At 35.5% G+C, this 12,748-nt stretch overlaps 1 protein-coding gene across 2 annotated transcripts in view; it reads right to left on the minus strand.

Moving 5' to 3' along the window:
- The window catches only part of LOC150094657 (phosphatidylserine synthase-like), a 204,537-nt gene that overhangs the window by 173,660 nt on the left and 18,129 nt on the right, over window positions 1-12,748 (minus strand). For both annotated transcript variants that reach the window (XM_090411080.1, XM_090411079.1), the window contains exon 3: window positions 5,102-5,146. In XM_090411080.1, coding sequence (XP_090267206.1) covers window positions 5,102-5,146 — 45 coding nt within the window. The remainder of the gene's footprint in view (window positions 1-5,101; window positions 5,147-12,748) is intronic.

A 12,748-nucleotide genomic window follows, 5' to 3' on the forward strand; every position in this document is an offset into this window, starting at 1 on the left:
TCTACTGCAATCATTGGGAATTTGTCCCTCCATCCAGGCTTTCTGAACTATGCAGTGCAGCCACTGTAAGGCTTTTACACTCACCAGGCATACAGTCAGGAATACATATCCATATTTGAAGTAAAAAAAGCCATCAAAGGCTTGAAATGTGGAAAGGCAGCAGGAGTAGATGATATTCGACCAGAAATGCTGAAGTATGGTGGTATAAAAGCCTTACAGTGGCTGCACTGCATAGTTCAGAAGGCCTGGATGGAGGGACGAATTCCTGATGATTGCAGTAGAGCTATCATAGTACCCATATATAAAAAGGGAAATAAAACTGAATGTGAGAATTACAGAGGTATTTCCCTACTGAGTGTTCCTGGCAAGATCTATGCAAGTATACTTGAGAAACAGTTGAGAAGAATTGTGGAAGAAAAGCTTGGTGAAGAACAAGCTGGATTCAGTCCAAATAGAGGCTGTCAGGATCAGATCTTCACTTTACAACAGATAGTTGAGAAATCATGGGAATATAACAAAGATATGTATTTAAGTTTTGTAGATCTGGAAAAGGCATATGACAAGGTGCCAAGACAGAAGCTATTCAATACACTACAGTTATATGGTGTCAATTGGCATTGTCCGCACGGTTAGCCTAGTGGCTTTGCGCTTCACAACCATATGACTGGGGAGGGAGTATCGCAGGTTCGATTCCCGTCAAAAACGTGAAGAATTTGAGGATCTTCCTCAGCCATAGCCAAGTTAGCCGGTCTTGGGCGTGGGCAGTAGGGTTTTTTATGACAGTTTATCTGCTGTTTTTCATCCTACAGGCAGGCAAACCAGCCCTGTGAACACACACGGATCTACAGCCATAAATACTTAACCCTCCCCATGAGGGGGCTCAACTTGCCCCAATAGGGACGGGTCAGAAAAAGGGAGGAAACTCCATACGAATAAATAAATAAATAAATTTTGCATTATATCAAGCAATATTTAGTCTTTATTTGAGTTGTAAGTCAGCAGTTAAAATTGAAGGAAGTACAGGAAGATGGTTTAATGTTAAATCTGGTGTGAGAAAAGGATGTACATTATTCCCTCTGTTATTCATTATCTATATGGATCACATTATGAAGGAAAGTGGTATTAAACATGATATCAGAATTGGAGATGTTAATCTCAGCTCTTTGCTTTATGCAGACGATGTTATACTTCTAAATAAATCCGCTACAGGTCGGCAAGATCCCCTGACTAAATTGCATAACTGTTGTAATAGATATGGTATGAAGGTCAGCAATAAAAAGACAAAAAAAATTTGTCTTTCAGTGCCTGTTCATTGGAGCAGATCTTCAGAGCCCTGCGTTTTAGAGTATTCTAAAAACAGGGCTCTGAAGATCTGCTCCAGTGAACAGGCACTGAAAGATGAATTTAAAGTTATCAGCAATACTTTTCAAAAAAACGGGTACAGCCAAAACACTATTAACAAAATTCTCTACAAGACCTCAATAATAAACAAAGACAAACCAAACTACAATAAAACTATAACTATTCCTTACATTAAAGGGACATCAGAGAAAATAAACAGAATAGTACAAAAATACAACCTGAAAGCCACCAATATGCCCTGTATACCTTACACAGAATTGACTGGAAAAGCACTAGTTGTCTACATCACACCAAAACATGGTATGAACACAAATTTAAGGAAGCCTGTGAGATTATTACCAACCACTACAATCTGAACAATAATGATGGTCTAAAAATTCCAAACGTATTGGAGCAAACTAAGAGCAACTATAAACAGGGCTGTAGAAAATCCAGGATCCTAAATCAAAAATAACAATTGTAATGCTAAAAATAGGACATCATTGTTACTGAAAGAAAACTATCAGTAAGAAAGAATGTTTATTCATGTTATCATAAATAGAATTTAGCTTGATGTAGTTTATAAATAATTAATTTTTTTTTCTCACTAGAGGTCATGCCAGTAGAATAACTTGTGATCAATTCATTGTTTCTTTAGCTTACTGTATGTAATGTAACCTACTTGTCCTGTATATTTGTATATGCTCCAGATCAGAGTTTCCCAACCTTTTTGATATTGTGGACCCCCCCTGTAGCGAATGTTAATTCACAGCAGCCACCATAAAATCCAAAATGGAAATTTTTTATATTTTATATATCATTAAGAAAGATGAAGTTGTTAGATCCTGAATGGACGAATTTCAAGAAATTATTCATTCAGAATCTAACATGAGAATTCTAGCTAACTTAGATAATACCTGTTCACCAGCAGAAAGTTCTGATTTGTTGTATAGGAAATTGTGTAATAATATATGAATTGTATCAGAAATATTTGTAGTCGAAAACTAAATTGGAGAATTATCAGATTTTATGATTTTTGTAAAAAGGGAAATAGTAGTTAAATTTTGTCCCATTAGGCTGTCTAAAACTTTGTAAATTGCCAGACAGTAAAGAGCACCAGTGCAAAGGTCGTGTCTGAAATGCATGTGTCAGCCGTAACGCTGCAGGGTACTGCATACATGGGAGATGACACAAGCGCGCTTCCCTAGAAGACAGCACCTAATGGCAGTAAGGAAAGTGAGGATCATCTTGAGGGCATAAAAATTAAGGGTCGTGCAAAAAAGGAGGGAGAGAATATAAGGCACAATACGCACGATGTTGCGAGGCTTTTTTGTTCCTGATTTCACCTTGAGGATTCCTGACCAGTGGACAGAGAAAGGACGAGCCAGGGTCCTACGATGTCAGACAGCGGGCAGTTTTTCTGAGTATGCCGAGCAAGATCCCAAGACGAGCCGCACGCGAATCATCGGCCTATGCAGAAAATGTGCTAGTCGCTGGATGCCCCATTCAAGAACCAAGATGCAGAGATAATCCTCAGTCAACGCAGTAATAAGTTCGAGTCTGTAAAAATGTAGAAGGGACGACGTAGCCATACGCCAGGCACAGAAACAACCGATCAAAGGATCACCCGATCAACATAGAGCAGTTAACAGACCTTCGGAAAGAACTGGGTAATGTAAAGACCTTTATTATATGTTTTGAAAGAGATAGAAATTAATGTTAGATTAAGTTATGTGGACAACCCATAGAGGACTCTGATAAGAATTCGTAATTTGAGACCGCAAAATTCTGTTGAACAAAGAAAAGTCAAGAATGAATCTATATAGTTGCATGTGACTGAAATTGTATGTGTATTTGTATTTTGTGAATGACCTTTGCCAGATAGTAACAAGTTGTATAAAATGTCTTTAAGAGTAGCATGCATAAGAGAATTGATTTAGAGTAATATCGTCATTTAGTTCTATTGTTTTGTATGATTAGCATTGTGATCTGAGTGCATTTTGATTAATTTAGCATTGTGTAACTAGCTTAGCATGAGATATTAACCTAATAAGAGATCTGTAAGTCTTAGTATTTTAATCCAGTTTTTGTTGTAATTATAATTAGTTCCAATAAACATGTTTTGTTGCATATACCTGACTCATGCCTGAATTCGAGAATTCAAATTACCACTTATAAAAATTAGAACCATAGCAGGAGGGAATTTGATGAATATGTTTAAGTGATAGATCATTGGCCAAAATTGCAATTAGTACCGATATCTATTTAGTGTGTGTTAGAGTGAATGCCTATCAAACTAGAAATATTCCCTGAACCTGAATTAACTCATGTTATAGGATACTGGGTGGCGCAGCAATGAAAAATAAATTTGCCAGTATCCGAAAAGGAATCATTCCTAGGTAGAGTCCAGTTAGGCACTCATAAAGAAGTATATAAAAGAGGAAATTATATGACTAAAAGGTATATAGTTAAGTTAACAATAAGATAACAGAAATAACAGAATAAATAGAAATAAAGAAAAATAAGAAACCATAATATATAACAATAAATAAAAGGTATATAGTTAAGTTAACAATAAGATAATAGAAATAACGAAATTTAAGATAATCATAACATATAACAAAGTAATGAATTACAATTTTACAACACTAAATGTGTCATTTATGACAATGCAATACTGTTATAAATGGAGATATTTGGAAGAATATGAACATATCAATTAGGCCAGGTGTGAGCAACATAATAAGATAAAGTTTAATGAAAATAAACTATCCCGCAGACCCCCACCCCCCCGGGATCCATGGACCACAGTTTGGGAAACACTGTTCCAGATGATGATCTTAATATGAAGATCGAAACATCGGGATATTAAAAATTATTTATAACATGGTTGTAAAGTCCATAATTTCTAAATGAATGCTGATCACCGCGTAACACTAAAAGAAAGGATTAACTTATTTCAATGATACAATCATTTTAGTGTAAAACTATTAGTGAGGAGAAAAAGAGCATTTTTCACTTTCACTGCACTTACAATTTAGGAAAACATAGCACTGCACTTACAAATTAGGAAAACATAGCAAAAAAAAAAAAAAAACATTTTCTGTTTGTTTGTTTTTTTGCTATTTTAACTATTCTTTTTGAATCTATTCTATTAACATGTCTATTTTATTCTTCTTTTTTTTTATCTATTTATTTATGGGTTGTAACTGATAATCTTCATATATCTTTTCAATTAATTTTATTCTATCAAATTTTGTTTTAGCTATTTTTCTTAATGCTTTCATTTCACATACTGTATTCACTGTTGTATTTTATATAAGTTAATATCAGTCAGACTACTGATTTATAGCCTATTACTTTTATTTCTTTTGTTAGATCTGTATGTTCACATATAGTTGAGTTTAAAGTCAATTATATGTGAAAAATAAAGATCCTGATATTTTATTAGGGTTCAGGATTTGTTTTTTTTTTACTTCAATAATATTATATTTACACTGGTAACATTTACCTAGTATTTGAATTTCATAACTTGTTCCAATATTTTTTGATTTACTTCCAATTTACATAATATTGGTTCTTCTGCAATTACCACTATTTTTGATTTCTCTGATGATATTTCCATCTTAAAACTCTGCAAATCTGTTGGAATTTAAATAATTGCTTTTGGGCATAATCTTTATTTCCTACACATAATACTACTACCAGTTTAATACACAATTATTAAAATTTTAAATGACTAAGTTTATAAAATACTTACCAAATACTATCCGCCATATTACCGGATGTGGTCTTGTAAATGGGCCTACAAAAATACACAACACAATTAATATTTCCCAATTCCCTTATTCTTAAAGCACTGGAAAAGTAATTTTAATAACTTGAATTTTTTGAGATACAAAATTTTCAGGTAATTCTTTTTCCTAGAAGGTTAAGATGGAAAGCAAAACCAAACAATCAGGAGAAAGTGTCCTCTACATAACCTTATATAAATGAAAAGAAATAACTCCATTCCTCATAGCTAGAGCAGAATTCTGAAATGGGTAGATGGAGTAAACAGTAATACCAAAAACTATGAAATACAAATTACTAGGATTTTATAATAAAGATTACTTTATATATAATACCTGAGTTGCAGAACTGAATTCTTTATGCAACTATTTGGTTCCCGAATAGTTGCATAAAGAATTTGGTTCTTTATTTGGTTCCCGAACAAAAAATTCCCCGGTTTCTGAACAGGCAAACGGCAACCACGTGCTCTGCATGCTGAGCTGTAAGGTGTCAGTTAAGCGGCAGCCTTCATTTGGTGCAAACACCTGTTCGAATTTGCAGTGAGTTTTCTTGATTTTCTTTGTGTTTTGTTGTTTTTTTATTTTCATAAATTATTATTAATTAAGCCACCATGGGGCCATAGAAGAATAGTGATAGCAACAAAGCGAAAAGAAAAGTTGTTAGAACCACGAGAGATGAAAAAAGAAATCATATCCAAACATGAAAGTGGCATTCGTGTCTCGAATCTTGATAAGTAGTTTGGTATGGCGAAATCAACAATATGTACAATATTCAAAAATAAAGAGGCGATCAAGAAAGCTGATGTTGCAGGAGGAGTGAAAGTTCTTACTAAACAAAGATCGCAGACGATTGAAGAAGTGGAAAAATTGTTGCTGATTTGGATAAACGAGAAACAGTTAGCTGGTGATAGTGGTTCTGAGGCTATAATATGTGAAAGAGCGAGACGATTACATGATGACCTGTTAAAGAAAAACCCTGGTATGAGTGCTGATACTGATGCGTTCAAAACTAGTAGAGAGTGGTTCAAGAAATTTAAGAGGAGAAGCAGAATACATAGTGTGGTTAGGCATGGGGAGGCTGCGAGTTCGAACCGAGAAGCTGCTGAGAAATATGTGCAAGAATTTAGTGACTATGCAAGGACTGTGATGAAACTGGCCTATTTTGGAAAAAATTGTCAAAGAGGACTTGCATCACTCAGGAGGAGAAAGCATTGCCAGAACACAAGCCAACGAAGGACAGGCTGACTCTTTTGCTATGTGGAAACACAAGTGGGGGGGGGGACTTCAAGGTCAAGCCATTACTTGTGTACCACGCTGAGAATCCGAGGGTGTTTAAGAAAAATAACGTGATGAAAAGTAAATTGCCTGTTATGTGTAGGGCTAATAGTAGGGCTTTGGCTAGGCAATTGTTTATTGAGTGGATCCATAAAGTCTTTGCCCCAAGTGTGAAAAAATACCTTCGAGAAAAAAATTTGCCGATTAGATGCCTTCTTATGATGGACAATGCTCCTGCTCACCCTCCAGGCTTGGAGGACAAGCTAGTGGAGGAGTCTGATTTTATCATAGTGAAGTTCCTGCCCCCTAACACAACTTCTCTAATTCAGCGCATGGACCAGCAGGTCATTTCGAACTTTAAGAAACTCTACATCAAAGCACTGTTTCAAAGGTGTTTTGAAGTGACCTCTGACACAGAATTAACACTCAGAGAATTCTGGAAAAATCACTTCACCATCCTCCATTGCTTAAGTATCCTTGACAAAGCCTGAGTGCAAGTGACTTACAGGACGATGAACTTGGCCTGGAGGAAATTGTGGCCAGACTGTGTAGCAGACAGAGACATTGAGGCTGAGCATGTTGCTCTTGTTGATGATATTGTGTCTCTGGGCAAAAGCATGGGCTTGGAAGTTGACAATGCTGATGTGGAGGAGTTAGTGGAGGATCACAGGAATGAGCTCACCACGGAAGAACTGGAACACCTTCAGAAGGAGCCGCAAAAGACAGAGTTGGAGGAAATGTCTTCAGACACAGAGGAAGGGATTGAAGTTCCTAGTTCTTTGATCAAAGAAATGTGTGCGAAATGGGGTGAGGTGCAAAGTTTTGTGACAAGATATCACCTTCACAAAGCTGTAGCAAACTGCATCATAAACCATTTCAATGACAGTGCCATGTCTCACTTCAGAAACATAAAACGCAGGCAAAAACAAATGTCATTGGACAGGTTTTTAGTGAGACAAGGGTCCAGCGTGTCTCAATCAGAGTCGAGAAGTGCAAAACGAAAGAGAGAAAAAAAAAACCAGAAGGAGAGTAACCTGATGTTTTTATGGAAGAGGACTCCCCTTACCTCCTTCCACTTATGCCATCAACTCTCCTCCATATGTATAGTTAAAGTGAAGTTAAATTTTCGTTTTTATTTTATCTATTTATTGTGTTTATTCTTTTTCTATAAGATTTTATGCATTTTCATTATGTTTGTATACGATCTTATGCATGAAGTACTGTTGTAAAGGTTTAAATAAACAATTATCTGGGGTTTGGGAATGGATTAATCCATTTTACATTAATTCTTATGGGAAAATGGTTTCGGTTTTCGAACAGGGAACGAATTAATTTTATGCATTTTCATTATGTCTATATACGATCTTATGCATGAAGTACTGTTGTAAACGTTTAAATAAACAATCATCTGGGGTTCGGGAACAGATTAATCCATTTTACATTAATTCTTATGGGAAAATGGTTTCAGTTTTTGAACAATTCGGTTTCCGAACAGCCTTCGGGAACAAATTAAGTTCAATCACTGAGGTTCCACTGTACTAACATTCCTTAAGTTCATAAAAGATAACAGAACAAAATATGGCAGGTTTGGTATAAAATATAGGTTGACAGAGATGAATAACAGGCTATTTACTGATCTTGAGGGTAATTATTATACAGGCTCCTCCAAGGAGTCAAGGACTCATCAAGAGAGGACTTTCAGGTGATGCAGTGCATAAATACCTATTATTTTTATTTTAAAATGTTCACTGAAGAAGCATTCACAATCACCAGTAGTCATCACTTGCCACATACATGAGAAAAACCTGGACCTTACAGAATTAACCCTTTAACTGCTGATTTTATATTCTACTGACATTGTCCCATGTGCTGAATTAATTTGCAAAAAATTTATAAATAAAAATAATTAAATAATTTTTCTTACCGAAGTATTAAGTCCGGACAGAATCATACATTCTTGATATACACTTGTTCACTCACAAAAATGGCAATAATAGTTTTATAAAATTTGCATAATCGAGGGGTGTCCACTTGATTAAGCAAATTCCACACATTAATTTATGTAGAATCACCAGGATCTTCTTCATCTGAAGTACACAATTCACTTAACTCGGACAATTCTTCTCCCGACTCATTTGTTGTTAACAATTCATCAATTTGATCATCAGTAAGATAACGCAGATATTTACTGGTAGACGCCATATTGTGACATCAAGGAAATCCCCGCAGTCACGTGGTTTATGCATCGTGCTGCATATTATTATTATTCGTGACACCTCCAAGGAATCCGCAGACTCATCGTGGGAGGACACCTACTGTACAACTCTCAGTCTCCACCCGAACCTCTACTACCAATCATCCACATTAACACCATCTACCACCCTCCACCACAACTGGTATTTTTTGTCTGTAAATTGCATGTGTTCTGAAGGGCCGATTTGTCTGTATGCAGAATGAAAAATCAAGTTAAATTGATTTTTCATCAATCGAGTTAACTCGACCATAGCAAGGTCGCCATTTTTTCTGTGCTCGAGTTAACTTGACCGTAGAAGTTAAAGGGTTAATTATGATGTGAGAGTGTATTCAGCAAGGCTATCACTCACATTACATGTGTGAAGAAGGGGGTGGAACAGAAACTGGGGATCCTACTCTGGAGAAAAATCATAGCAAGAACCACATTTTGTGCCTCTAAAAAGCAATACAGCAGTGTTTCACTGGGTAGTAAAACTGGCTAGCCATACTATGGGAAGGCAGAATGTCTTAGATTTCAGGGATGATACCAAGTTCTTCCCCATCACACACACAGCTGACAAGAGCTGTAAAATCTCACCTGCTTCTATAATTGCCTAAATCTCTCTACCAACTTGCATAGTAACTCTTCTCTTCCATCTATTACTGAAACTTTGAAGACTACATTCCATTTCCCTGAGTCCATCTTCATGTACACAATTCCATAAGGCAGATATTTTGATTACTCTCTGCTGATCCCATCAAGAGTCTCCTCATCTCCTCCAAACCCAGGTGATCATATCTAATCATAGTAGTCAATAGGCGATCTTATCAAACTCTTGTAACAGGAAAGAATAACATTCTTATTCCATCAAATTAGTGTTCTCCTCAGCACTGCAGCTATCTGTGGCTTAACTACCTTAAACAAATTTTTAATGGCACTAGAGACATAATAATGATTATTACACACACTTATTCACAAGTATAAAATGCTATATCTGGTCAAGCCATCTCTACAACAGTGAAGCTTGGACTCTAAATAAAGAAGCAGAGGAAAAATTAGAAGCTTTCGAAATGTGGGCCATCAGAAGAATGTTAAAAATACCATGGACAGAGAAAATGAAAAATGAAGATGTTTTAAAGAAAGCAAAAATGAAAAGAACATTAATGAAAATAATTAAAGAACGAAAACTTAAATATTTTGGACATCTAACTAGACAAGAAGGCATTCAGAAATTAATATTAGAAGGGAAACTAGATGGAAAAAGAGTAGACCCAGGAGAATGTGGTTTGAAGACATCGAGGACTGGACTGGCTTGAATTACCATAAATGTTCCAGAGCAACAAAAGAAAGAAAAAAGTTCTGTGACATGGTTGCCAACCTCCTTCTAGGGGATGACACTTGAAGAAGGAGATTCACAAGTATAAAGAATAATAATTTTATTATTGCAAATATTTTGGTCTGAAATTAACAGGCATCATCAGTGCATCAGCACAATTGCAAGGAAGCTAGAATAAAGAATGTTAATCCTTTTCACAATGCTCAGCCACATGCTGGAGTATCACCATACAGGTATAAAGTGATACTGCAATTAAAGTTAAAACTAAAATAATTAAATTTGAAATATAACAAAATAACAAAAATTAGATGCATAAAATAATATGGTATTATACAAAAGTCTTATATCAACAAAAATAAACCTAAAAAATCTAGAGATATAGTCAGCTAAAGCTTTCTTCAGACATTCTTTGACCACTTCTGCAAGTTTTCATGCCAAAACCCCACTTCCAGCTGCCTTTACAGTCCATCATAATCACCAGCTTTGTAGTTCAACATATATCCTTTTTTATTCAAAGCTCTCATATTGTCTGCTAAAACTGAATGCCAAGTTTCTAATTAAAAGCTAAACTACTACCTCATTTATGTACAGATTCTTGCATAAATTCCTTCCCTTGTGTGTTGCTTAAAGTAGTTATCACTCTGTAATTACAAACTCTCTTTCTTTCATCTTGAGTGCTTTCCCCTTAGTCTAGTTTATATCCTCATAGTTGAAATTTCCCATAATGATAAACAGTTTTAGTTGTATCAATAAGGTTTACCTGTTTGTGCAATACACAGTTATCCTCTTCAGAAGACCCTGAGGCACTGAACTGTATGTTTTAGTACTTCATGCCAAGCTCATTGCATTCTATCTCTCTAAGTATATCCTCTGTGAGCCAGGTCTCACTAAAGCACCAATGCTAAAAATTTCACCACTTGATGCTTCTGGTATTGGTGAACGTAAATGATAACCAACTACCACAGTGATGCAAAGCAGAAAAATTCACAACTCAGTCAGTATCAATGATGCTCTTTGGCTGGAAAGATCTGGTTCTGAATCCCATCTAGGAATGCAAAGAATAATCTTTATTAGGTCTTTGCAAATGAGGGTAAATTACTTGGTGTAACACAGAGGTGGAAACCTCTGCATTATACCGGGTTTATAAGCATAGAATTAACAAACAAAAATAAACTGGCCTCACAGCATGAAGTGCTTTGACACAAATACAAAACAACCAAATGATAGATAATAGTGGCATACTAACCAACTACCACATTGATGCACACTCAAGAATTTTAAAACCTGACCAATTCAAGTAGGTAGCCTGAGTTGATTCATCACTAAATTCCTTACCAAGTGCCACAATTATTCCTTGTCTGAAAAAACCACTCCCACAATTTAGGAGGTCATCCTCTCCATACTAACATACTCTCTCTCTCATAATCTATTTCTTACCTTAGCATATGTTTCCAAGTTAGCAGCTAACTTGTCATACTGGTTTTCCTGACTATCCATATTTAATTTTTCACTGAACAAGAATTTCTTCAAGCACTGAATGCTAAATCCATTATGTGAAATCCATCTTGCAAATACAAATACTTATCCCAGTTCATATTATCAAGTGCAGTCATCATAGTCTTCAGATCTGTCATTGAACTGGACTTTTCTGTTTTACCTTCCACTACTTCCATTTATTAGAGATCATGCTCAAAATCAAACTTCATGTTTCTCTCTCTAATTAGTACTTGTGGCTAACATTTTTAACCATCCTCTCCTCAACTAACCATCCTCTCTCTCATCCTATCCTTTAAAGCCTGATAAGCCTAATCATAAATCGGAAAGTTACCGACCTATTACTCTCCTCAGTTGTTGTTATAAACTCTTTGAAAGACTTATTTATAATAGAATAAGCTCCACAATTTTTAAAAATGTCCCAATAGAACAAGCTGGCTTCAGACCAAATTGTGGGTGTTGTGACCAGGTTTTCTCTTTGGTAACTCACATAGAAGCTGGTTTTCAAAAAGGTTTAAAAACATCAGCAGCATTTATTCATTTGTCAACAGCCTTCGACACCATTTGGAGACAAGGCCTTCTATATAAATTATATAAAATTATCCCATGCAAAAAAATAGTCCATATTATTAACAATACGTAAGAGATAGAAGATTTATAGTGACTATAGGTAATAAGACTAGCAGCGAAAGGAAGTTAAATAATGGACTGCCACAGGGATTTGTTTTATCTCTGTTATTATTCAATCTGTATATATCTGATTTTCCTGTCACTACATCAAGGAAATTTTGTTATGCTGATGATATAGCAATAACTACACAGCATAAATGAATAAGTCATACAGAAGAAATTTTAAAAGCTGACTTAACTATTCTGGATGAATATTTTAAAAGATGGAGGCTCTGTTTAAATAGGAGCAAAACAGTAATATCTTGTTTTCATCTAAATAATAACTTGGCAAATGTGAAACTAAAAATTGAATTGAACAACACTATACTTCCATATAATACATTCCCTAAGTATTTGGGAGTCACACTTAACCACTCTCTCACTTTCAGACAACATCTTTCAAACTTGGCATATAAACTAAGGACACATAATAATATGCTACAGAGACTCTGTGGCACTACCTGGGGTTCTAGAGCCTCTACTCTTCAGACAACAGCCCCCTTGCTTTGGTATTCTCAAGTGCTGAATATTGTGCTCCTGTGTGGCTAAATAGCCCTCACACAAGGATTACCATTTCTCAATTGAACAATATCTTAAGATTAATTACAG

Source organism: Typopeltis vanoorti, chromosome 21, assembly GCF_054136105.1.
Source record: "Typopeltis vanoorti isolate ZY-2024b chromosome 21, IOZ_Tvanoo_1.0, whole genome shotgun sequence".
NCBI lineage: Eukaryota > Metazoa > Arthropoda > Arachnida > Uropygi > Thelyphonidae > Typopeltis > Typopeltis vanoorti.